Below are 27,312 nucleotides of genomic sequence, written 5' to 3'. Positions count from 1 at the left end.
CAGGTTACAGACTCCGCTAACCCAGAAATAGTACCTTGGGTTAAGAACTTTGCTTCAGGTTGAGAACAGAAATCGCACGGTGGCGGTGCGGGAGACCCCATTAGCTAAAATGGAACCTCAGGTTAAGAACAGTTTCAGGTTAAGAACGGACCTCCAGAACGAATTAAGTTCTTAACCCAAGGTACCACTGTAATAATAACAACTTATACATTGACCACTAATAATGAACCATATGTTGTAGATACTACTACACATTCATTATGCTATTTTTGTGATATACAAATGACACGAGAAACTTGGTATACTTATTTGTGTAACATTATTCTAGTTTATAAACCCCAACTCCCACCCCCAAAGAAAACCGCTAGCACATTTGCAAAGCTAAGCAGGGTCTGGTCTGGTTTCAAACTGGATGGGGGACTGCATTGTTGAGAAGGTTGGACTTAGATGACCCTTGTCATCTCTTCCAACTCTATAATTCTGGAGGCTGGTGCGGTGCAGGAAGGCAGAGAGTCCTGGGAGGTGGAGATGGGAATCAGGGGGGAGAAGGGAGACAGTCGTTTATCAGAGAGGCCTCCAGGTGGCGTTAATGCCAAGAAACAAGGAGGCCTCCCACGTCATAGAGAAAGGGAAAGCAGGTGATGGAGAAAAATGTTTCTACTCGCTTCCCCAACAAGTAAGGCATTGTATTCCACTTTCCGGTTTCTGGGATAACACTTCTGCGTGCATCTGAATTACTGCGGATTAGGGTGGGGAAGAATCATGGAGTCAGAAGGGATCCCCAAGGGCAGGGGTCAGCAAACTTTTTCAGCAGGGGGCCGGTCCACCGTGCCTCAGACCATGTGGGGGGGGGGGCCGGACTATATTTTGGGGGAAAATATGAATGAATTCCTATGCCCCACAAATAACTCAGAGATGCATCTTAAATAAAAGCACACATTCTACTCATGTAAAAACACCAGGCAGGCCCCACAAATAACCCAGAGATGCATTTTAAATAAAAAGACACATTCTACTCATGTAAAAACATGCTGATTCCCGGACTGTCTGGGGGCCGGATTGAGAAGGCGATTGAGCCTGATCTGGCCCGCGGACCATAGTTTGCCTACCCCTGCCCAAGGGCCATTTAGTCCAACCCCCTGCAATGCAGGAATGGCAACTAAAGAATGGGCAATAGATCAACCTTTGCTGCAATCTAATGAGAGTGGGGTGGGTTTTTTTTTGGGGGGGGGGGGGTTGGCTGGAAACGCAAAGAAACCTCTATCCCACCTGCAGTGTGAGCAGTGGGCTCCATTGCAGGGCGGCCGTGAGCCTCTGCCTGTCCACAGCAACGTGGAGGCAAGAGCACTGGGCTACACTGAAGGGTCGTTGTTGTGTGCAGCTTCCCGTGCAATCTTATTAAGCGCATCTGGGTTCAATGGGACTTGGTTGTAGTGTATTAAAAAGGGACTACACGGCAGGGTTGTCGTAAACCGTTCCTGCAGTCACGGCCATAACTCCCTTGCAAAAATATTTAAAGGCTTAAAAAAAATTAAAAATCGCGCAAAATAAGACCCATTGCCGCTGTCCAGTCGCAGCTACGTCATAAGGTTCCCCCCATTGATACTTATGGGCAGCTCTCACGGTCAGGATTGTGTTGCCAAAGGGAACTCGGAAACGCCGCGTCCGGGCTATGCGATGCGGCTCTTTCCTTTTACTTGATCTCTTGCTTCCTTTCCACTCCCCGGCCTCTCTAGGCCGCGCGAACTCTGTGCTCTGAAAAGTTTCCCAAACCGTTGACGCGCTAAGAGTCAGCTGCGCGCGCGTGCATAGCGGCGCAGCCACGTGATGTCATCACCTCGCGCCCTGCCGGCCTCCTCTCCTCATACCCGTCGAAGCCGTGCGTTAGTGGGCGAGAGAGCGCCGGTGGCAGGATGGGGCTGCCGGCTGTGGCTCCGGTGTTGAGGCGGAGGCTTCCCAGGTTAGACGAGGCCGGCGGCCCTGCGAGTGGGGCGAGGGCCGAGAGCGGCGTCGAGAAGCGCAGCTCCGCCTACCTTTCCTCAGGAGTAGCCTTGAACGCAGTGGGAGCTTACTCCCGAGTAGCGGGGCCTGCGCCGCGTAGCTTTCGCTGAACACTTTTATTATTACCGTCCTGGCTGACGCTATAAACTTCAACCAGGCCATTGGATTACTAGCAGTCCTGCTAAATGTGTTTGAGGGAAGGGTGTGTGTGTGTGTATTATTTCTTTTGTTTTTGTACTTTCTTTTTACTACGCATTTTTGTTGTTTTATTCCATGAACCGCCCTGAGATCTTAGGATGAAGGGAAGTATACAGATTGAATAAATAATAATAATAATAATAATAATAATAATAATAATAATAATAATAATAATAATAATAATAATAATATAAAAGGTAAAGGACCCCTGGACGGTTAAGTCCAGCCCAAGGCGACTATGGGGTGTGGCACTGATCTCTGCTTTCAGGCCAAGGGAGCCGGCGTTTGTCCACAGACAGCTTTCCGGGTCATGTGGCCAGCATGACTAAACCGCTTCTGGCGCAACAGAACACCGTGAGGGAAACCAGAGCGCACGGAAACGTCGTTTACCTTCCCGCTCCAGCGCTACCTATTTACTTGCGCTGGTGTGCTTTCGATCTGCTAGGTTGACAGGAGCTGGGACAGAGCAACAGGAGCTCACTCCGTAATGGGGATTCGAACCGCTGACCTTCTGATCGGCAAGCCCAAGAGGTTCAGTAGGTTTACAATTGACCTTTCAGCCATAAGGAGTGCCTCCCAACAGTGCCTCTGACCATGAATGCCTCAGAGGGGAATAGACACTGTTAAGAGCAGGAACTCTTTTCTAGGTCACGAAAGTGGAGAAGGAAACTTATGGAAGACGGGAACAAGTGCTTTGGGCTGCCAAGATTCAGGAACAAAATCTCTTTTCAAATGAAGGCAGCTCTTTGTGGTTCATGCCCTTTGTTTTTCAACAGATGTGTGTGCGGCGACAGGTACTTGCTCTCCCTGGAGTTCCAGCAAGTATCCCATTGCTGCATGTTAAGGTCATATTAAGGTGATCCAAGGTCAAGGGCGATGTCAGCTCAGCTCATTGGCTGAATTTAAAGTTGGGGCTTTAAAGAGGGACCAAGTAGCTAAATGAGCCCTGTGAGAAGAAAAAAGTTTGGGAAGGCTTATCCTTCTATGCGGAATGCTTCCTTCTTGGCTGAAAATTTAATTTTTGGACATGTTTGTGTTCATGTTAAGGTGTACCAAAAGCACAACATAGGAAAGGTAACGTAGGGAAGATGTATTATTTTTTTAGAAAGCTGGTCTATTTGTCCTAAAGTTTGCACATGGATGATGCTTATTTGTTCGTTCATTCAGTATACCACCCTTCATCTGAAGATCACAAGGCGGTTCTCAACATCAAAATACAACATACATAATAAAACAAAAACAAACCAATAGCCCCTCTCCCACAAACACATTTTAAAAGCCATATAATGTTAATCAGCCAACACCTGGTTGAAGAGAAAAGCTTCTGTCTGGCACCTAGAACACAATATAAAATGGATGTGTGGGGGGGAAACCCATGTTAATAAATATGGAGTACTCCCCGCACCTGGGTTGATTCATAAACTACTCTAGAAAGTTTTCCCCCCTGCTGTTTCTGCTTTCAATGTATAGTGTAGTCTGACAAAAGCATGTGCTTGATTTGCTTGACATTTTTACATAGGCTGTGGCAGAAGATATGGCTGAACTTGATTTTCTTGTTTCAGATTGAAGCCATTCAACAGGTTACAGGTCATTGTAGAACATTTGGTAAGTGTGGAGGTTTCCTTCAGGTTGAGGAGGCTAATGTGGGTTTGGTAATGTTCAATATGTAAACTGTTTTCAGCAAGCCCATGGGGGCTTTTGAATTGTGCTCCTCCAACAACAAAGACAAAAACACAAGTTTCAAAGGCAATTTATGCTGCAACAAGCCCACAACTTACGTTTTGGAGATCTCACCTAAAGCCAAAATCGCATTGGGTGTACTGGCTGGTGGGATTGCCAAAGTCTTTTCCTGAATGCCCACCCCCTTTTTAATTTTTAAAAAATTATTTTGCCAAGTGCATAAAGCTGAATGCACACAAGTCAAATGTTCATAAGTTGTGGGCTTCCTGTATACTGTTCACATAGGGGAAAGGCAGGAGACAAGCACTTGTGGGCGTGCATAAGCTCATACATGAGCCTAAAGTAGTTTGCTAGATAGGAACATAGAAGCTACCTTATACCAAGCCAAACTATTGGTCCATCGAGTTCCGCATTATCTTGCAGTGGCTCTCCGGGTTTCAGACAGGGAGTCCATCCCAGCTGGTGGTGCCCGGGATTGAACCTTGGACCTTCTGCATGAAAACTAGACACTTTTGGATTCCAGCTCCCATCAGCTCCAGCCAGAATGGCCATATAGAATGGGAGGGGTAGTAACATCTGGAGAGCCAGTTTTCCCTCCCCTGCTCTAAAGAATTTGCATGCTGGAACCAACTTGCAAATTAGCAGCTTGTTAAAAGCCTTGGGTGGATCTACACATAGGAGCCCTCCCCCACTATAAATAAGTCAGAAATTAAATCGTAACAAAAGAAAAAAAACCCGCTATGTAAAAATCGCATCAATTTTTTTGCTCTCTGGCGCCACCTGGTGTTGCGTGTTTATAACACATTCAAAATGTTGTTTTTTGACTAATGTGGCTGAGTCCCTTGATTTGTTTTGTTTTGTTTGTTCTTGTTTCAAATATGCAGAGTATGTCCAAGACGACAGCTTCTTCCTCTGAGGTTCTCTTGGAAAAAAAGGGGTGTGCTGGAGTTATAACCATGAACAGACCCAAAGCTCTGAATGCATTAAATATATCCATGATTCGACAGATGTATCCACAACTGAAGGTTGGTGCTTTTCTTTTAAATCAGTGCTGTGGGCACAGTGTGTGGATTGACAGAGGAGGCCATTCAAGGGCAGCACCTCAAGCAGCGGCTATAGCCCATCACTTTTTTTCTACACTTCAGCAGCTGAATGTGTGAACAGCCTCTGTTGAAAACCAATGGGTTTGAGGTGGTGCGAAAGTTCTGTATGCAACGTATGATCTGTGATGGCTCATTCACTAAAAAAAGCCAAGTCTTGACCTCGCATTCATTCGGCAATGTGCATGCATGTGCAAATCAAGCCAAGGGCTCTGGATGAACCAGCAATCAGATTAATTTTATGGCCATCCGTCTGATTTAATTGGGGATGTACTGGGGAGTGGAGAAGGACCTGAAAATGAGAACAGCAGAAATGCTGTTACAGTGGTGCCCCGCAAGACGAACGCCTCGCAAGACGGAAAACCCGCTAGACGAAAGGGTTTTCCGTTTTGGAGGCGCTTCGCAAAACAAATTTCCCTATGGGGTTGCTTCGCAAGACGAAAAAATCTTGTGCGTCCCCGCGGGTTTTTTTCGCTCCCCCCCCCTCCTTTTCCTAAGCTGCTAAGCCACCTATCAGCTGTTCCACTGATAACCCGCTTAACAGCTGATCGCGAAAAGCCGCTAGACCGCTGTAGCGCTAATCCGCTAAGCTGTCAATGGGCTTGCTTCGCAAGACGAAAAAACCGCTAGACGAAGAGAATCGCAGAAAGGATTCTTTTCGTCTTGCAAGGCACCACTGTACTGGTAGTGGATTTTATCTACGCTCACTGAATAAGTAACAGGCAGTACTGAGATACACACACCATGTTCATCTTCGCCATATTTACAGAAGTATACTGGTGGTCTTAGCGTCGGCAACCGTACCCTGTGGTGTCCCACAGCCAAACTTGTAGCAGCAGAAATCCCTATTTAAATGGCAGAGTAGTGGGTGGAGCCTGGAAGCAGGGCCAAGAAAGGCAGTATTGAAAGCAAGTGAATATTGCTTCAAGGGAGGGAGAAGAATGAGTGTGACCGCTCCCTCTGGAAAAAGGAAATGTCTCAAGGGGGATTCCTGTGCAAGGTGGGAAGTGGTGGGGATGGATATTTCCCCTTGCCATCTGCAGAGTCAACATTATAGGAAACGGCTCAGGCTGGCTGGGGGTTTGCTTGGCTTTGCAGCTTTCCTTAAGTTAGGTAGGGGAGACAGGTAAGGGGAGGTAAGATGTGGCTTCCCTGGACTTCCTCTGGAGGAAGGGCAGGCTATAAATCAAATAAACAAACTTCACTGGGATCCTAAGAAGCCAGGGCCTTTTATCGCTCTCCTGGACTTCTAGTCTGTCACCTGGTTCAGCCATGGCTCAGTAGGGGGAAGTGCAGTGCATATGGATTCAGGGTTTCGACAGGTTGCTGAGATTCATCCCGAAGGTGTGGCATTGCTGCCGTCTGTATCGAAAGGAGGAAGAGGCAAAGCGTATGCTAGAGAGCTTTTGGGGTTCTCCCCACACCCCTTTTAGTGCTGACACTGCTCTGAACAAGGGAATGGGTCAAAGGTGGTTGTTCTGTGTTCAAGAAGAGAGAGGTGGTATGGAGTCTCATAGAGCATGTGGCTTTGGCCCAAGGAAATTAGGGTGAAACTATATGATGCCTTCTGTTTCCCCCCAAAATATGTATTTCTACCATACAGATATAACGAGGGTGGAAGCAGCTTCCAGTGTAGAAGCAGCCAATGAGACAGAAATGCTGAACTGTTCCCAGCCCTGCTGTCCTTAGCCTGGTTTATTTCTGTTATCGGAGCCCACATTCAACATGTTTTATCTTTTGTAGAAATGGGAGAAGGACCCTGACACCTTTTTAATAATAATAAAGGGAGCTGGAGACAAAGCTTTCTGTGCAGGAGGCGATATCAAAGGTAAGGTTTTGAGTATTCAAAAAGTTGAGAGTTCAAAAGTTTTAGTTGTCATTGAGTACTTAAACTTTCAAAAGCTTTTTGATGATGTCCCTCAGCAAAGACACCTGGGTAAGCTTAGCTGTCACGAGATAAGGGGGAGGTTCTGTTATGGACCAGGAACTGGTTCAGAAATGGGAAGAAGAGAATAGGAATAAATGGATTGTCCTCCCATTGGAGGCATGGAGTCTTCCGAGGATCAGTGCTGGACCTGTTCATAAATTATCTAGAGTTGGGATGAGCATTAAGTTAGCCAAGTTTGCTGCTGATACCAAAATGTTCAAGGTACTTAAAATAAATTGGGAGAAGCTCCAAAAGGATCTTTCTAAACTAGGTTAATGGGCAGTAAAATGCATTTAATTGTCAGCAAGTGTAAAGTAAGGCACATTGCGGCAATGAATTCTAATTCCACGCACCGCATTTTTCACTCTATAAGACGCACCTGGTTTTGGAGGAGGAGAACAAGAAAAAAAAATCTCTCCCTCTCTGAGCAGCACCCCTTCAGCGAATAATAATAATAATAATAATAATTTATTATTTATACCCCGCCCATCTGGCTGGGTTTCCCCAGCCACTCTGGGCGGCTTCCAAAAGAATATTAAAATACTGTGATACATCAAACATTAAAAGCTTCCCTAAACAGGGCTGCCTTCAGATGTCTTCTAAAAGTCTGGTAGTTGTTGTTCTCTTTGACATCTGGTGGGAGGGCGTTCCACAGGGAGGGCGCCACTACCGAGAAGGCCCTCTGCCTGGTTCCCTGTAACTTGGCTTCTCGCAGTGAGGGAACCGCCAGAAGGCCCTCGGTGCTGGACCTCAGTGTCCGGGTAGAACGATGGAGGTGGAGACGCTCCTTCAGGTATACTGGACCGAGGCCGTTTAGGGCTTTAAAGGTCAGCACCAACACTTTGAATTGTGCTCGGAAACGTACTGGGAGCCAATGTAGGTCTTTCAAGACCGGTGTTATATGGTCTCGGCGGCCGTTCCCAGTCACCAGTCTGGCTGCTGCATTCTGGATTAGTTGTAGTTTCCGGGTCACCTTCAAAGGTAGCCCCACGTAGAGCGCATTGCAGTAGTCCAAGCGGGAGATAACCAGAGCATGCACCACTCTGGCGAGGCAGTCCGCGGGCAGATAGGGTCTCAGCCTACGTACCAGATGGAGCTGGTACACAGCTGCCCTGGACACGGATTTAACCTGTGCCTCCATGGACAGCTGTGAGTCCAAAATGACTCCCAGGCTGCGCACCTGGTCCTTCAGGGGCACGGTTACCCCATTCAGGACCAGGGAATCCTCCACACCTGCCCGCCTCCTGTCTCCCAGAAACAGTACTTCTGTCTTGTCAGGATTCAATCTCAATCTGTTTGCCGCCATCCATCCTCCAACCGCCTCCAGACACTCACACAGGACCGTCACCGCCTTCACTGGTTCTGATTTGAAAGAAAGGTAGAGCTGGGTATCATCTGCATACTGATGAACACCCAGCCCAAACCCCCTGATGATCTCTCCCAGCGGCTGCATGTAGATGTTGAAAAGCATAGGGGAGAGGACAGAACCCTGAGGCACCCCACAAGTGAGAGCCCAGGGGTCTGAACACTCATCCCCCACCACCACTTTCTGAACACGGCCCAGGAGGAAGGAGCGGAACCACTGTATGACAGTACCCCCAGCTCCCAGCCCCCCAAGACGGTCCAGAAGGATGTTATGGTCGATGGTATCAAATGCCGCTGAGAGATCCAGCAGAACTAGGAAACAGCTCTCACCTTTGTCCCTAGCCCGCCGGAGATCATCAACCAGTGCGACCAAGGCAGTTTCAGTCCCGTGATGAGGCCTGAATCCCGATTGGAAGGGATCCAAGTGGTCCGCTTCTTCCAGGCGTGCCTGGAGTTGTTCAGCAACCACTCGCTCAATCACCTTGCCCAAGAATGGAAGATTTGAGACTGGGCGATAGTTGGCCATCGTGGCCGCATCTAAAGATGGTTTTTTAAGAAGCGGTTTAATAACCGCCTCTTTCAACGGGTCTGGGAAGGTTCCCTCACGGAGGGAAGCATTCACCACCCCACGAAGCCCATCGCCCAGCCCTTCCCGGCTAGCTTTTATAAGCCAGGATGGGCAAGGATCCAGGAGACAGGTGGTTGGTTTCACTCGTCCAAGCAGCCTGTCCACATCCTCGGAGGTAACAGATTGGAATTGATCCCACGCAATTTGACTAGACAGGACTCTAGCACTCTCCCGCCCTGGCCCTGCTCCCACGGTGGCGTCTACCTCTTCCCGAATCTGAGCGACTTTATCTGCAAAAAACTTTGCAAAATCATTGCAGGAGATCATGTGGCCCGTACTGGGTCCCGATGTAGCAGGTGGTTCAGCTAAATTGCGGACCACCTGAAAAAGTCTCCTGCTGCTGTTTTCTGCAGATGCAATAGAGGCGGCAAAGAAGGCCTTCTTCGCCGTCGCTACCGCCACTTGGTAGGCTCGACACTGAGCTCTAACCTGTGTCCGGTCAGCTTCAGAATGGGTCATCCGCCACCGGCGCTCTAGCCGTCTCAACGATTGTTTCATTGCCCTCAGATCCGTGGAAAACCACGGGGCTGTCCGGGCTCCATGCAATCGGAGAGGGCGCTTCGGAGCCAAACAGTCAATAGCCCTGGTTAACTCCACATTCCAGCGTGCCACCAGGGAATCAGCTGAAAGGCCATCAACATGGGATAAAGCATCCCCTACCACTCTCTGGAAGCCATTTGGATCCATTAAGTGGCGGGGGCGGACCATCCGAATCGGTCCCACCTCCCAGCAGAGGGGAAGGGTCGCGGAGAAGTCAAGTTGCACCAGGAAGTGGTCTGACCATGGCACTTCTTTTGTTTCGCTTTTATTTAGTGTCAGAACACCAACATCCATGGAGGTAAACACCAGGTCCAAGGCATGTCCGCGGCTATGGGTTGGGCCAAAGTTATTCAGGGACAGCCCCATGGAGGCCATGCTTTCCACGAAGTCCCGAGCGGCCCCTTGTAAGGTCGTGTCGGCATGGATATTAAAATCCCCTAGGACAACCAAACTAGGTGTCTCCAGGAGAACATCCGCCACGACCTGAAGCAGCTCGGGCAGGGAATCCTTGGTGCAGCGGGGAGGTCGGTACACCAAAAGGAATCCTGTACTGCCCCTATTGCCCAACTTCCAGAACATGCACTCAGAGAACTGGGTCTTCCTAACAGGACGCCTGGTGCAAACTAATGACTTCCTAAAAATCACTGCAACCCCCCCTCCCCGCCCACAAGGCCTGGGTTGCTGTGCGTAAGAGAAACCCGGTGGACAAGCAGCGGCAAGAACAGGCCCATCTGCTTCATCCAACCAAGTCTCTGTTACACAAGCCAGGTCAAATCCTCCATCCATGATCAAGTCATGGATGGCAGTGGTCTTATGAATCATTGACCTGGCATTGCACAGCAGCACCTTCAGGCTATGTGGGTATCCCTTGCTGATTCTAGTATCCGTCCGGACAGGACCAGACCCGGAGGCAGGGATAGTCCTCAGACAACGACTAAACCTGCCTCCTCTGTAATGACATGGTCTGGTCTTAGCGTAACTCCTCCTCCTACCCGTGATCACTGAGATCGGTTGTCAGTGATCGCGAAGCGGCAGGAGAAGCGGAGCTCCTTCCATTTCTCCTCCCACTGAAGGGGCGCTGCGCAGAGAGGGAAAGCTGTGCAGTGCCTCTCCAGCGAAGCCAGGAGAGCAAGAGGGATTGGTGCGCACCGATCCCTCTTGCTCTCCTGGCTTCAGGGATAGCCGCCTGAAGCCATGGAGCCTTCATTCGCTCCATAAGATGCATACACATTTCCCCTTACTTTTTAGGAGGGGAAAAGTGTGTCTTATAGAGTGAAAAATACGGTATATGCTTTCGGAGTCTGAACTGGCAGTGACTAACCAGGAACAACTGGCCTTGGATTTGATATCCCGCCTTTCACTCCCTTTAAGGAGTCTCAAAGTGGCTAACATTCTCCTTTCCCTTCCTCCCCCACAACAAACACTCTGTGAGGTGAGTGGGGCTGAGAGACTTCAGAGAAGTGTGACTGGCCCAAGGTCACCCAGCAGCTGCATGTGGAGGAGCGGGGAATTGAACCCGGTTCACCAGATTACGAGACTACTGCTCTTAACCACTACACCACACTGGCTCCTTGTAGTTGATAGGTCAGTGAAGTTGTCTCAGTTTACAGCGGCTGGGAAAAGATGAATTCCATATTGGTGATCATTAGAAAAGGTACTGAAAATGAAACTGCCCATGCAGTAATACAGACTTGTGGGGCAACTGCACTTGGAATACTCTGTACAGTTCTGGTTGCCTCACCTCAAAAAGGATATTGTAGCGCTGGAATAGTTTCAGGAAAGGGCAACCAAGATGATCAAGGGGTGGAGACTCCCTTGTAGGGAAAGGTTTTTTTGTAGGGAAAGGGCATTTGTGGGTTTTTAGTTAACAGAAAAGGAGAGCAGAGGGAGACATGATAGAGGTGTATAAGATTATCTGTGTGGAGAAAGTGAACAGAGGGTTGTTTTTTTATTCCCCTATCCTAATTCTAGAATCTGGTGCCATCCGATGAAGCTGAATGTTGGGAAATTCAGGACAGACAAAAGAAAGTGCTTCTTTACATCGCACCTAGTTAAATTACAGAATTTGGGTGTCCACCAACTTGGATTGCATATATTGTGATCATGAAAGTTTGCTGCAGTCACATTTCTTGGTATTCCAGACAGTTAAGTGTTTTGGTAGCTAAATTTGACACTTGTTTTGTTTGCTAGCTATCGCTGAAGCAGGAAGAGCGGGAGAAGGGATGCCACAATATTTCTTCAGAGAAGAGTACGCCTTGAACAATGCTATCGGTGTGTATCCTAGTCATTTAAAAGTACTTTAGTAATTTAAAAGTACGGGCTTAATTTGAGTAGGCGTAGAATCATAGAGTTGGAAGGGAGCCTGAGGATTCTCTTCTCCAACCCCCTGCCGTGCAGGAATATGCAGCTGCCCCATATGGAGATCGAACCTGCAACCTTGGCATTATCAACACCACACACTAACCAACTGAGCTAGACGTAACCCTTCTTAAACCCCTTCCCTACCCCGCATTTTCACACTAGTACCTATGTGGTTGGTAACACATCACCATTCGTATTAAAAATTGTTCTAAGAATAGTATTGCCAGTTTCCACAGTTTACACCAATTCTCCGCGGTGTTTCTTTCATACACTGGAAGGAACCTTTTTCAGTCTGAGGGCCGCATTCCTTTCTTAACAACCTTCCAAGGGCCATGTGCCAGGGGTAGGTGAGGCTAGGAGCAAAAGTAGGTGGAGCAACACACTTACATTTTCCTCTTGTGCAGTAGGGTAGTTTCTGCACATGCTCACACGCTCCCCACTAGCCTTTATCCTGAGAAACAAGAGGTGTTGTTGTTTGAGAACAATAGCACTCTGGGAGTGAAGCACAGCGGGTGAGGAAGTGTGGCCTGGTGAGAGATGCAAGAAGCCTGGGCTCTCCTTGGACCTTTGGCCCTGAGCTTCCCCACACCTGACCTATTATGCTGCTATATTCTGTGGAATGCTTTGTATAGGTAGACCTGCCTGGCGTCTAGTTTCAGATACTCTTTGTGTCAGGCAAATAACTTTTTATTACCCAGGCTCACCACTAAGCCCTTCTTAATCAGTAGATTCCCCCCCCCATCCCATCCCTGGTATTGCCAGGTTTTGGGGGGTTTTTTGCTTCGGTTTTACTGTTCTCTTGTTCATTCCTTATTTTATCACTGTTGTGAGCTGCCCTGTGCGGGTTTTTTTTAACGGAATGGTGGCAAAAGAACATTTTAAATATCCAAATCTTATACTGTGGTACCTCGGGTTAAGTACTTAATTCATTCTGGAGGTCCGTACTTAACCTGAATCACCACTTTAGCTAATGGGGCCTCCTGCTGCTGCCGCGCCGCTGGAGCACGATTTCTGTTCTTATCCTGAAGGAAAGTTCTTAACCTGAAGCACTATTTCTGGGTTAGCGGAGTCTGTAACCTGAAGTGTATGTAACCTGAAGCATATGTAACCCGAGGTACCACTGTATTCAGAAAGAGAGGAGGCACCACAGCACTTTAAAGCATGGATGGGGACTCTCAGGCTAAATGCGGCCCTCCACATCTCTCTTTGTGGCCCTCTGAAGTCTCCCCAGGCCACCCCCTTCACTGGTCCTGCTTCTCACCCTGAATGATTTTGCCCAAGTGCAGTGTGTCTCCCAACTTTGATAATGCCTCTTGCTACTTGGATGGATGATAGAGAGGGGGGCCTGTGTAGAAATAATCATAGTGTGCTAGGGTAAAATTAGCATTTGTTGCTCCATCCACTTGCCTAGCCATACCCACCACTGACTTGTTGCACCTGGAAAGGGTGCTTTGAAGGGAATGGAGTGCTCAGACTGAAAAAGGGTCCCTGCGCCTACTTTAAAGGTTAACAGGTTTATTACGGCATATGCTTTTGTCTGCTGATCTTTAAGGTGCTGTAAAACTCTTGGCTCTTTGCTGCAATGGACTAACATGGCTAATCCCAGAATTCAGAGTGGAATAATTATAATTTGGTCAACAAATTGAATATTCGAGTTACATTATCAGGCTTCACAAGGTCTTTCCTTGCAGAAGTATGCTGTTTTAAACATGTAAATGTCTTTTCATTTCACTTTTCATTTGTATACCCCCTTCCTGTATTACTAATGTAGGTTTACAAGCTGAAGAAACAACAAAATAGTCAGCAAAGATCACACACCTAATAACAATCTGATCCAATACCAAAAAAGTCAAATTAAAAACATAACTTTAAAACGAAGCAATATTCAATAACCCACTAGAATATAATGGTAAACAGTAAAATTAAATATAAGAAAATGGTAATGAAACAGTTTATACTTAACTTTTACAATAAATAATTCCTAAACTATAACCAATAAAAATAACAGCAAGTCACAATGCATAAAATACCACAAAATATACAAAAACACATGAAAAGATCAAACTGAGAACAAAGACACACAACATAATTTTTTAAAGAAATAAATCAATCCCTGAGCTCCTCTCTTCACAGCTGTTTCTGCTATTCTTAAAGTCATGGTCTGGGAAAGGCTCCTAGGAGGGTGGGCCAAGGCAGGTGGAAAGACTTTTGCCTGATGGCCAACACAGAGTCTCTCTGCCCTCACCATTCTTCACCTGGGAACATCTCTCTTATGAAGACTCCACCTGGAGCAAGGCAGGTGGAAAAAGCCATTGCCTGGTGGCCAGCACAAAGTCTCTCTCTCCTCACGAAACGTGTTGTTTCCATCCTGACAGGCACCTGCCAGAAGCCATACGTGGCGCTTATTGATGGGATTACAATGGGAGGTGTAAGTAGAAATATTTTCTAAGGCAATTGGCTTGGCTTGTGCTTTCATTCTGTTTTAAAGTCGCCAGTGAAGTGACTACAAGGGGTTTTGAAGAGAGATGCATGAGAATAACATTGACCAGGGATAGCTCAGTCAGTAGAGCACAAGACTCTTCATCTTGGGGTTGTGGGTTTGAGTCCCACATTGGGCAAAAGATTCCTGCATTGCGGGGGGTTGAACTGGAGACCCTTGGCATCCCTTCCAACTCTACAATTCTAGGATTCTATATTTTTAGCATTTGTGAAATGTTCTTGAGCACCTTCTTTTCTGAGGGCAGTTTTCAGTCTTAGAGCGTTTACAACATCCCGCTCCCTGTGAGCTGAAAGAGCAGCACTTTTTCGTTGAGAACAATGGCAGCATGGGCAAAGTATAATTCTTAGTGGTTGAGTTGTGTCACACACAGTAAAAACTCAAAGCAAAATAGCAGCAAATGTTAATGGCAGGAGTCCAGCAATTGGGGGTGGGGAGCAAGCTCCTTGTTTTTTTGGGGTGGGTGCTTATTCACCCCCTTTAGCACTGTGTATGACTGAGAAGGATCTCCATGCAGACTTGGGGATGGGCGTGTGGGCTTGAGGGTAAGGGAAGATGAAGATACCGTATATACTCGAGTATAAGCTGACCTGAATATAAGCCGAGTCACCTAATTTTAGCACAAAAAACTGGGAAAATTTATTGACTCGAGTATGTCAGGTCACCACACCACAAACCTGGTGGTGGCGGCAGCAGTGGAGGAAGAACAAGTAGCCCGAAAGGGCTGCTTTCGGGCCGCTCGTCCATCCGCCGCCGCCCACCTCACTTGAGTATAAGCCAAGAGGGGCTTTTGCAGCATAGAAAATGTGCTGAAAAAGTCGGCTTATACTTGAGTATACACGGTATTTGGCTAGGATTGATGGGGGTTGAAGTGGAATTGGTTCACATGTAGCTTCTAGCCATCAAGTGTTAAGTAATGTGTGAACTCACCCTTGGTTTCAAGGATGTTTGTGTGCCCAAGAAATAGTAAGTTTTGTATACTGCTGGACAATGCAGAATAATTCAGCACATTTGTGGAAGTTATGCTTTGTATTTTGTGTGACGTTGATGTTTTTCCTTCTGTGTTGGTGTTCCTTGACTCACAATTGGGTCGGACCTTGAAATGTGGTTGTTGACAGTAACTGCTGAATTAAAGCCAAAGCTGCTTATCAAACACAGACAGTGTGTTTGTTCATGCTTTAAAAATAATTCAGAATATTTGATGTGATTCTCATTGTGAAGATATGTATAGTTAGGATCCTGAAATATCACATATAGCGTATCCATTACAAAATTCTGTACGTTAAATATTTTGGTTATCTGCAAATGCCAGACAACACCAAAAAGTTATAAAGTGCTCATTGCAAATGCACAAGCTACTGGGTTTGATCCAATTGTGAATTTTTTTAATCCATTGTTGCTTTTGATTCTGTGGCTATCTCTGCTCTTGGAGGAAGTGGGGATATGGTTTTTGATGATTTGGTCTTTCTCCCTGTAGTTCCCATCTGCCCTCTTCATCTTCAGGGGGTTGTGGGGACAGAACAGCATGGAAGGTAGTGCAGAGGGAAGGATGGAAACTGGCAAAATGTTGTCCTCTCCCCTTCAGTTAGTGAAGACGTCTGCCGGATCAAAGACACTGTTATGCAAATAAAAGGAGTCCTTCCATTTGCCAAAGTGCACCACTGAATACAGCCCAGTATATCTGAATTTAAAAACAAATATGTCACATTTTTAACTCCCAATGCTTAAGGGTCTCGCATATCTAAAGTGCATCATGGAATATTAGATGATTTAATCGTCCTTTTCCTCAGTTATTGAATCAGCCCTGCAGATGTTTCCTTGTTTAAACCACCTGTCTTTGGATGACATAGGCCAGAATGGAAGTGAGGCAGAAAAAGGCAAACATCTGTCAAGATAAAATATTGTGAGGTACGAATGGATGGAAAACAGACTACTTCCACTTGTCAGGCATCAGGGTGCTTTTAAGAACATTGCATTAGCTTAGAGGCCATGGTTTCATCAGAATTCACGTACATGGAATTAATGGCGGTTTGAATATCTGGTGGCCTAATGTGACCTCCTGCAAATAGTTATGAAGTTGGTTTTTAGGGTGTGTTTTTTAAAGCTGGTGTGCAATAAAGTCATTAGTGACTTGGTTTATGCTAGCATTTTGTAAGCAAAGTGCAGGGAAGTGAGTGTAGCTTGGGCGTCTTTATCCTTTTGTATAGTTTGTACAGATTGGGGATTTCTGAGAATATTTTTTCTTCTTCAAATATTCCATTGTCTGCTTTTAAACAGTGAGAATGTTCTGTTATCACTGCTGAATATAATAAGTGGTTAACTGCATCCTTCTGAGATCCGGAGCAAACGTGTGAAGTGTTTGATACTTTAAAAATCCTTTCTAGAAGGTGCGTATTCCTAATTTTGCAGAGGGTTATATTAAATGTTACTCTATTATCCCCCCCTTCTAAATCAATCTAAAAAGCAACATAAATCTGTTAACAACAAGCTTAGTACTTTTCATGCTATGCCGTAAAAGCTATATTAAAGAGGGTTATTTAAGGAACATTTCAGAGCATTGATTTTTGAGCAAAAGTATAACAGGTTAGTGGTTTCTACATGTGGTTTCTTCTATTGGTGGAAAGAGTGGATTGTCCTACAAACCAGTAATTGGACTTGTCTCTTCTTGAGAATAATAAAAGGAGCATATCATTCATTTGTAAAAAGTACGAAGTCATTTCAGAGGCTGCTTGACATGTGCACCCATTTTGCTGCATTTCAAAATGCCTTCATAAAAGATGTAGGTGGTATTCAGCTAAACAGGCGCACTAGTGCAAGGATGTTCTATGCATAGGATTAGGGGAACCCATGGACTATATTTAGGGTAACACAGTGAGAGGAGAGGCTGGGAAAGTTCCATTACACAGCTGTACATCCTAGCAGTAGTGGAACTGTTTAACTAGATACCATCCTTTGGTCATATCTACACCATATATTTGAAGCTCGTTACTTCCCCCAGAGAATTCTGGGAAATTAAGGGTGCTGGGAAGTCTAGCCCTGTAAGGCGTAAACTACAGTTCCCAGGATTCTTTGGGGGGGGGTAAGGTCACATGCTTTAGATGCATGATATGAATGTGACCATAGACCCAAATTGCCCTTCTCCTCTAGGCCTCATTACTTCCACCATGTGAATGTCTCTATTTTTCCTGGCTCCACAAAAATAGCAACCACAACTTCTGAATTAAAATTGGAGGGTTTCTGGGAGGGATCCACCTAATGAATCCCAACCTGTGCACAAAGGCTCCCACTTGTACAGCAGGGCTTTCTCCTTGCACCCCCAAAATGGGTTTGGTTGGGGGGGTGAGGAGATGAGGTTGGATCATTCCATCTGGCATTTGGGATGCTTGTGCTCGCCAGATAGGGCAACCCTCTATTCTTGTAGAGTTGGAAGGGATCATGAGGGTCATCTAGTCCAACCCCCCAGGAATCTTTTGCCCAACACGGGGCTCAAACTTGCAACCCTGACATTCAGAGTCTCATGCTCTACTGACTTAGCTACACCTTCATCTGTGCACTGGTCTGCCTCCAGAGTCTTTACTCTAGCATATGAGTCAGAATCACCCACTTTTGTGTGCTTCTGTGCATGCCTCTGGCTGCAGAGAGGCCAATATCAGAACAAACTCATTGGGAGATGTAATGTGATTATTCTGTCTGTTTCTGTTGGATTTGAATACTCCAGTTTATCCCAGTGCGGAGACTCAATTAAACTGCCTGTGTCTGAGGAGGCTGATTGAAAAGAACGAAGGTCAGAGAACCACGTGAAGATGCAGCAGAGAGCTCCTCTATGGGTGGGTTCTTTGAGTTCATGGGAGCCTTTAATTCAGGCATAGGCAAACTCAGCCCTCCAGATGTTTTGGGACTACAACTCCCATTATCCCTGACCACTGGTCCTGTTAGCTAGGGATGATGGGAGTTGTAGGCCAAAAACATCTGGAAGGCCGAGTTTGCCTATGCCTGCTTTAATTATTGACACGTGAACAGTTCTCCCTTACTGTAATTAGCATACCCTGGTTCACAGTTTGGGGGAGACAGCTTTACAGGTTATGCATCTAAATCGGCTGGGCTTTCACATGTTCTTAGACTCCAACTCTCATCAGTCCTAGTCAACATGACTAGTGTTCTGGTAGCTGTAATCAGACAACATCTGCAGAACAACAGGTTTCCCACCCCTAACCTAAGTAGGGGAGAGTGAGAGCAGCTGTGTACCATTGAATCATAAGCAAAGTGAACCAAAAAGCTAGACTTTGTAGGTTTATTTTTGCAGCTTTGTAGGTCATTGGCAGGCAATATGATTGAACTTGGATTGGGTATTGACGTCCTGGCTTTAGCTATGTATCCCTTTTCTCCGTCTCTGTCCAATGGTGGTCTTGGGCAGAATGCTGTTCCCTCAGTCCTGTTTCCGCCACCTTCAAATTGTGGTGGGGAAAGAAGGGTGTTGAAAGTAGGAGTGAAACGATGTTTGTGATTGTTCTGCAGAGAGGATTTTGCACACTCAAATGTAACAGTGAATATAGGTATTAATTCATTCAGAGCTGAGTAATGTACAGTTAGCAAAGTTCGCCTTTGTTGTGCTGAGTGAATTCATTTCACACTTTTCTAGAACTATGAATGTAACTGTTCAGTTGTTGTGATCATGACATACAGGTAAATGCAGTTTAGCATCTTTTGATGAGCACTTAGCTAAATGTTCCTGCTGGTATTATCTGTCAGCAGGTAGGAGCTGCAATGCTAATGATTCAGTTGTTGCCTGCACATTTCAGTAAACAGCTACTAACACAAATTATACCATTTCAACTGGGTCTTTCTAGACTTGGTAAAACACTCAGCCTGTGTGCAGTTGATCTTTTACTGATGCATTTGGCAATGGTAAGAAATTAGGGTCAGTATGGAGCAGACATTTTAACTTGTTGGAATTTTCTGCAGATCCTCAATTATATGCACGTTGTGGAACTCTGGATATCCTTAGTAGCATTTGACACTGGTTCCACAGCATGAGCCGGAGCCCAGTATGCTACTAGGAAGATGTGCATAGGAGAACCTTCCTCAGCCTGCTTTTTACAGGGAGCTGACTTGATGTGATGCTCCCAAAAAATTGTGCAGACCAGAATGCAACTCCTTGATAGATCACACATTTCTCAGGATTCTGCGACGTTGTTTTGATGTGCAAAAAGCAAATACAAAAAATACGTGGTTTACAGGAAAGTGCATTGCGAAGCTTTGAGAAGTGCATATTTTATGTAAAAAGTGCAAATAATATACTTTATTATGCTTAAACTGTACATATTTTATTTGCACTTTTTACATAAAATATGCACTTCTCAATGCTTTGCAATGCACTTTCCTGTAAACCACGTATTTTTTGTATTTGCTTTTTGCACATCAAAACAACGTCGCAGAATCCTGAGAAATGTGTGATCCATCAAGGAGTTGCATTGCGGCGGGGTGAGCTCCCGTCGTTCGGTCCCAGCTCCTGCCCACCTAGCAGTTCGAAAGCACCCCTAAGTGCAAGTAGATAAATAGGTACCGCTTTATAGCGGGAAGGTAAACGGCGTTTCCGTGCGCTGGTGCTGGCTCGCCAGAGCAGCTTCGTCACGCTGGCCACGTGACCCGGAAGTGTCTTCGGACAGCGCTGGCTCCCGGCCTCTTAAGCGAGATGAGCACGCAACCCCAGAGTCGGTCACGACTGGCCCATACGGGCAGGGGTACCTTTACCTTTACCTTATTATTATGCTTAAAAAGAAAAAGCACCAAACTGGCTGGAGCAGACATACAGCTGAGGGCGAATGAAGCCAAAACTGAATTAGGCAGCTCAGTTTCAGTCCTACTCCAAAGTAAGATCATAGGATCATAGAATGCTTCCTATTCCAAGTCCAGTCATGGGTCAGTATTGTCTGCTCAGCCTTATCAACCTGATGCCCTTCAGACATTTATGGGAGGATAGCTCAGTTGGTTAGAGTGTGGTGTGGATGACGCCAAGGTTGCAGGTGCAATTCCTGTATGGGACAGCTGCATATTCCTGCATTGCAAGGGGGAGGACTAGATGATCCCCAGGGTTCCTACCAACTCTGTGATTTTGCACTATAGCTGCCATCATTCCATGCTGGCTAGGGATGACTGGACTTGTAGTTCAAAACAGTTGGAGGGAGTCAGGTTGAAGAAGGCTTCCATTGAATGGCCGTGGGAACTGCAGTTCACTTTTGCACATAAAGCTTGAATATTGTAGAGAGATCATACCATCATTGGTGGTACTTATAATGCGTAGAAAACGGTGAATGCATAATTCATTGGTTTATCAGTCCTCCAGCAGGTATTATTTATGGTGCTGGTTTGCTCTTCAATAAGTTCTAAACTAAGCATCCAATAGATGGGGGTGTAGAGCTTCTCTTTTACGCCCTTCGAAAGCACAGTTCTTTCAGTAGCATGCAGTTTCTCATTTGAATACCATTTTGTTTGTGTAATGGCTTCAGAACAAGTTGTTCAGTTCATAAGGAGAAGGGGGGGAAATGAGTTCACACAATACACTTGAACTTTAAAAGGACTGGCACAGATTATGGCGACCTGTCTTCAGTACCACTAAGCGTAATGATGTTTTGGCGCTGCTAACAAGGCAATTTGAGGGTTGAAAGTCCCTAATGCAGATATGTCTGGAGCTCAAGTTCATTTTCTACAGGCTGAACTGATTTGTCTAAGCTTTTCTCTTTGGAAAACCATTCTGTCTCTAATCCAATCCTGCAGTGGCTTGTTTAACAGAATACAGGGGGCATTGCAGCCTGGGTTTTCCCCCGTGCTCCTTTTAGCCATGAGAAAACTGTCTAGAACTCGGTACTGAAAAAAAGTGTCACATAATTCTAGAGCTGCAGACTTCATTTTTGATTTTGATGGCTTGAAAGACAGACTCCAAATTAAAGCTGTATTTTAAAGCAGGTTTGGAGAACGCTTCCTTTGGCAGGCTGTAGGGCAAGCTGCTGCAGCTTAAGTAACGAAGATTAGTTTATAAGAATATTTACATTTGCATTTCACTAGAAAAGTGGCACAGACCCTTTGAAAACGTTGAACATTTACTGATTGCAGAGGTCCAGTTTTATGCTGCTTTGAAGTCCTATATTAAGTTCACGCAAGTTGCAATTGCCCCAGTCTCTCAGAAGTTGGCAAGAAAGCAAATTTGAAGCCGAGGTTGTCTACGCCCCTTTTGGAAGGGGAAAGCCTTTCACTGTTTAACAGGTCAAAGTTCTGTTTGTCATCCCAGCTAGGTGTGATGTAAAGTGGAAATGTTTTTAAGCTGAACTGAAGGGATCAGGAACTACTCTATCTGTGGAACAATGTGAGTTATCTCCACAGGTTTATGGCTTAGTATAAACATAGCATACATTCTATCGTCAGGCCAACAGCGAGTGAGTCAAAAACAGAAAGACCTTTCCACATGACTGTGCAAAGCACTCTAATGTGGGAGTCAATAGTTTTGCTAGGGAACATGGAGGCAGTTCTTTGAAATTAAAAATAAGAAGTGAAACCATCAAAGAATGATGGGCAAAAAGGTAGCCTTTCTAATGTGCCATTTATTTTTCTTAATCGGAGGTGTGTTCCAGTGCTGGAGACACAAAATTTGCATGAAACAGTTAAAAGATGGTTGGGGTGTGTGTTTGTGTGTGTTTTCTGCTATTTCTCATTTTTCTTGCCATGTGTCAAATCCATTCCGTGCCTGTAATACGTAGTGCAGCTACAATCTGCACAGCAGCTGTAGTAGAAACAAATTTCATTGCCTGCAGGGGAAATGGAAATTTCCCCAGTATAGAATGTTCCTGGGAAAATGTGACATCCCTCACTCAGAAGGGAAGACGGCTGCATTTTGTCCAACAGATGAGTAGCATCTTAGGTGGAGCCAGAGGGCTTTGCAGATATTGGAGGTGGGTTGCTCCTCTGGAGTTGGAGATACAAAGCCTGGGTGTCTCTGCCCAACCCAGGAAGAGTTGAAAACTCAGCCTCTAAAGCCTGGGACCTTTATGACAGCACGTTACTGTTTGCTGTGAGGAGGGAGTATCTCTGCTAGTCTCCGCCCCATTGATAATGTCATATTTAATGCTGTAGCAAAATGTAAGTTATGCCTACTTTTGCTTCGAATGTGTAATGTTGCCCCAAAATGAATAGATTAGAGCCAGTGCTGGGTGTTTCCTTGGAAACTCAATGTAATTTGTGCATCTAAACCATAAGGAAAGACAAAAATGTATTTTTGTCTTACAGGAAGCCCCTTACTGCTCTCTGACTGCAGAAGGCAAATCTGTTGGCCTACAAACCTTGGCGTAACACCTGCTGCGCATTATTAGTTGTAGATAATAGAACACGGGAAGATTTCAGAGAAGCAAACAACAAAACCAAACCCCGACTGTGGTTCTTTGACTTCCGGCAAATGTACTGCTGGGAGACCTTGGATGTTGCAAAATCTTTTTAAAAAATATATCACCTCCTTTGTCAAGAATATAATGAAACGTCACTCCTAAAAGATTTATTACTGGAAAGTATTTAGTTACCAAATGGTGGAGTATTTTTAAAAGGTATTGGGGGGGGGACCATTGTAACACGGGAGGTTGTTTGCAAAACAAGGAGCTAGTTCCAAAAAGGTAGAATCTCCAAACTGTCATAAATTGGTTATTGGGAAAATGCAGTTATAGGGACTGTCTGAACGTGTTATACATGTAAGATGCACCAGTTTGATGTCCAGCATCATCTGCCAGTAAGGGAACATGGATGACTTACGAAGAGATAGAATGGTTGGCATTTCTCCAACCTGCCCCAATAAGAAAGGCACAATTACGTAAATGGCCAATGTATTTAAGGTAAAGGGACCCCTGACCATTAGGTCCAGTCGTGGCCGATTCTGGGGTTGCGGTGCTCATCTCGCTTTATTGGCCGAGGGAGCGGGCGTACAGCTTCTGGGTCCTGTGGCCAGCATGACTAAGTCGCTTCTGGCGAACCAGAGCAGCGCATGGAAACACCGTTTACCTTCCCACTGGAGCGGTACCTATTTATCTACTTGCACTTTGATGTGCTTTTGAACTGCTAGGTTGGCAGGAGCTGGGACCAAACAATGGGAGCTCACCCTGTCGCAGGGATTCGAGCTGCCTGCATTAAAAAACACGCTGCCTCAGACTGTTGATGTGTCTTGGAGGATTTTACTATCTTCTTCAAGACTCCAGTACTGATGTTTAGGATTTATTTGATGAACTGTCCCTTTCTGGTATACTCTCCCCTTGCATATTTCTCTACAGATGACTTCCTACTTGGAAAAATGCTACTGAGGTGCTGCTGGGTTTCTACAATATCTGTTCTTGAGTTTCTGGTATTGATTGTGGTTTCTTACTTCACAGAGGCAACGAGCAGAATTTTAATCACCTGCAGTTTTGTTTTGTTTTTTGGCAGGAGTATTTTCATTCGCTTACTAGAATGTCTGTAGTTTGCTTAGGATCAGTGAGACTTCCTCAGCAAAGCTGAAGGTATGAGGAGGCCCATGTAGGAGCATTTTAAGGGTGTGGGTTATAGGTATAAAAAGTAATCTTCCATCACCCCCTTCGTCTAGATCCTTCCTGTTGCTATTTTCCAATATTGAGCTTTGTCGTGCATTTCAGAACAAATTCTCTGCGCCTGATTTAGGGCAGCGGCAAATGATTTTTTTCCACCTTCTGTTCCAAATAAGATGATGTATGAATGCCCAGTTTATCAAGACAGCTACTAGCCAGGATGCAAGTTCTCAAGTCTCGTTTTGCGTAGGAATGACCTCATTCTGGGATCATATGAAGTCCTTTATGAATGATAAAATATTTAGCATGGGTTGGCTAAGTTTGCAGAGTAATATAACCTGTCATGCTGCTGATTTCTGCTCCTGTAAACAATAACTGTTTCACAAGTTATTGATAATATATTGCTAGGAAAACACATTCCTGGACACTGAGGTCTCTTTTGCTCCCATTCTATCATTTCTAAGGGTTTATAATGAAACAATTCTGAATAAAACAGTGTTCAGATGTATGGTCCATAAATTTCTGTTTCTGAGAAATGGTTGGCAGACAGGTTATCAAAATGTGAAACTTGCTGAACCTTTATGTTTACCAATAATTCTTAAGCTTTTGGGAGGCTTCAGAAAAATGTCAGAATTTCTTGGTAAGTCTAGTCATGTACCTTGAATAAAGAAGCACATTCCTCCATAATTTCCCTCATTTACTGGTCATCAGCACTCAGTCTCTTGCTAGCTCAGTTTTTCCTTTGCTTGGTGTTTTTTAAATTGGTGAATGTCAAAGATAAAGCTTGTTTTTGACATTTATCCACCAAGTCATTATAAATGACGGAATTAAGGGTAAGCTTTGAGGTTTTATAAAAAAGTGTCGGGATTTCCTGCTGGTCTCAAAATCTTAATTATATGTCAACATTTATTATTCATTGACACTGACATGATACACGCATACTAAAAATCAATAATTGCATGGCTTTAGGGGTGGGTAATGGTTGGAAATGTAAATAGTATGGATTTGATCTAGAATTATTCATGCTGAAAGTGGACTCACTACAATCAGTGGGACTTGTTCCATTGATTTCAGTGAATCTACTCTCAGCATGATTCAGTCTGGATCTAACTGTATGTAAACAGTTTTTAAGATGCTTCCCCTGAGCTACTGCTGTTTACTTTGTCATCTTTAAAGATGGAGAAGATCTACGATGCAGTAGGTAGCTTTCTGTTCATGCACAGGGACTTTACATTGCCTTACTTCCAGTGGCAGCTCCTCCCTTTCAAGGTTGGATAAGTAGCACCCTGTAAGACACATGGGGCAGTTTCTGGAAGAAATATTGGTCCTCTACCCATGTATTCTTGTATGCACAGAGGCACTTCCTTGATGAGGATACCAACCAGAGAGGTGGTGGTGGGGTATGATTCATTGATGAAATGAGAGACTTTTAAGACTTCGACAGTAGTTTTGCCAGGCTTTTGTCTTTTCCAGTACAAAAGAGGAACAAAAGATTGCCATCATGAGATTTTACATAACACTTTAAATGGAGGTATAATTTAACAATTTGTATGCATAATCCCAAATAATTTTGCCTACAGAATAGAGGTGAGAGAGCGTTGACATATCAAATTAGTTCAGAAACAAAGTGCTAATCTTGACGGTCTTATTAACTTGCTATTTTTTTAATGTGCTTGCCCAAATATCCAAATAAATCACTGGAATAATTTCCTCCATATCCATTAAAAATATTGTGCCGCTGAGTGATGTCTGAGATCTAAAGTGTTGTGTGCCCAAGGCGGAGGGACTATGTACCTTTGGTACTTAAGCAGTACAGTGGTACCTCGGGTTAAGTACTTAATTCGTTCCAGAGGTCTGTACTTAACCTGAAACTGTTCTTAACCTGAAGCACCACTTTAGCTAATGGGGCCTCCTGCTGCTGCCGCGCTGCCGGAGCCCGATTTCTGTTCTCATCCTGAAGCAAAGCTCTTAACCTGAAGCACTATTTCTGGGTTAGCGGAGTCTGTAACCTGAAGCGTCTGTAACCTGAAGCGTATGTAACCCAAGGTACCACTGTATTCCCTCTGAATTCCAGAAGCCAAGTTGCTTCTGAAATTGAACAGATGCTTGCAAACAGTTTATGATACAGTGTGTGTCTCAAATAGTACTGAGAAATTATTGAATAGCTAGGGGGTGTGTGGGTCCAGTTCAAAGAACAAAAAAGTTTTAAGGAACCACTGATCTTGTCCAAACTCTTAGGTGCTCCTACAGTAGCTCTGTGCATCCCAGCTAGTGTTGCTTCTCAGGTAACTTTTAAATATACAAGTGCCCCAGATTTAGCTGATCAGAAGTTGGATCCCAACAACCGTGTTTACCAAAATACATGTTTGTAAATCACGCCTGGTTTTCTTAAGTCTTTTTTGCAGTGAAAAGGTTCATAAAGAGCACCTACAGTATGTTTGGGATACACTTTAGGAAACGTGTGCTGCACAATTTCATTAATTACCTAGAGTTTTATTATTTGGGGGGGGGGGGGTGTCAACTGTAGAATCGGCCATTGAAGCCTACTTCAACTAAGTATTTCTGCTTTTTATTTTTCAAGCAAAGGTGTGTCTATAACTCTCAGTGTCCTCTCTAAATTATACTTCAATGGTCAGGAGGATCCAATTGGTTGGTACATGTGTGTCCTTTTGGTCAGCTCAGTTTTTTACTTTTGTGAAGAGTGCCTTATTGCCAACTGCCTTTGAAAGATTTGACTTTTTGTGTGTGAGAGAAAGCTGTTGCTGAAGAAACGCAAGCCTGATGTTGTCGTGTGGAACTCTGCATATGGTTCTATAGGCCCTGATCATTTCTTCACCATACAGGGGAATGTGTCTCCCTGCATCAGCTTTTGAGCTGTGTATTCTTTTTTATTGATTTTCCGGCTGTGAACAGAACCAAATGGATCAACAATGGTGATATCCCCCTCCTACCCGAAGTGCAGAGATGTAGATATATCTTCTTCAGAGCCTGAAGTGTTTGCCACAAATTGAATTTAAACAAATGTATCGTTCCACAATGCTCCATGAGAAGCTGGTGGATGGAAGCCATGTTCAACAGATTGCACATATTCAGTAAAGTCAACCCATGAAATGGAAAAGAAAGCCTCCCCATTGTCTTTTCATTCACAAATCCTGTCTTAAGGGTATGTCTGTGTATGAATAGGGTGAGCCTGTGACTTGGCTCAGGAACTAAATACCGTATTTTTTGCTCTATAAGACGCATTTTTTCTCTCCTAAAAAGTAAGGGGAAATGTGTGTGCGTCTTATGTAGCGAATGCAGGCTGCGCAGCTATCCCAGAAGCCAGAACAGCAAGAGGGATCGCTGCACAGCGAAAGCAGCGATCCCTCTTGCTGTTCTGGCTTCTGGGATTCAAAATATTTTTTTGTCTTGTTTTCCTCCTCCAGAAACTAGGTGCGTCTTATGGTCTGGTGCGTCTTATAGAG

General features: G+C 45.0%; 1 protein-coding gene across 3 annotated transcripts in view; it reads left to right on the top strand.

Annotated features, from left to right (window-relative positions):
* The first annotated feature begins 626 nt into the window (after window positions 1–626).
* HIBCH (3-hydroxyisobutyryl-CoA hydrolase) overlaps window positions 627–27,312 on the top strand; it is a 62,820-nt gene continuing 36,134 nt past the window's right edge. Inside the window, exons 1-6 of one of the 3 annotated variants that reach the window (XM_028750450.2) lie at window positions 627–676; window positions 3,762–3,804; window positions 4,764–4,904; window positions 6,723–6,807; window positions 11,630–11,710; window positions 14,176–14,228. In XM_028750450.2, the coding sequence (XP_028606283.2) occupies window positions 642–676; window positions 3,762–3,804; window positions 4,764–4,904; window positions 6,723–6,807; window positions 11,630–11,710; window positions 14,176–14,228 (438 nt within the window). In that variant the 5' untranslated portion in view covers window positions 627–641. Of the gene's footprint in view, window positions 677–1,801; window positions 1,961–2,171; window positions 2,204–3,761; window positions 3,805–4,763; window positions 4,905–6,722; window positions 6,808–11,629; window positions 11,711–14,175; window positions 14,229–27,312 lie in introns of those variants that run through there. The other 2 variants (XM_028750446.2, XM_028750456.2) reach the window with 2 other exon arrangements.

Source organism: Podarcis muralis, chromosome 1, assembly GCF_964188315.1.
Source record: "Podarcis muralis chromosome 1, rPodMur119.hap1.1, whole genome shotgun sequence".
NCBI lineage: Eukaryota > Metazoa > Chordata > Lepidosauria > Squamata > Lacertidae > Podarcis > Podarcis muralis.
This window is presented reverse-complemented; position numbering and strand designations above follow the sequence as displayed.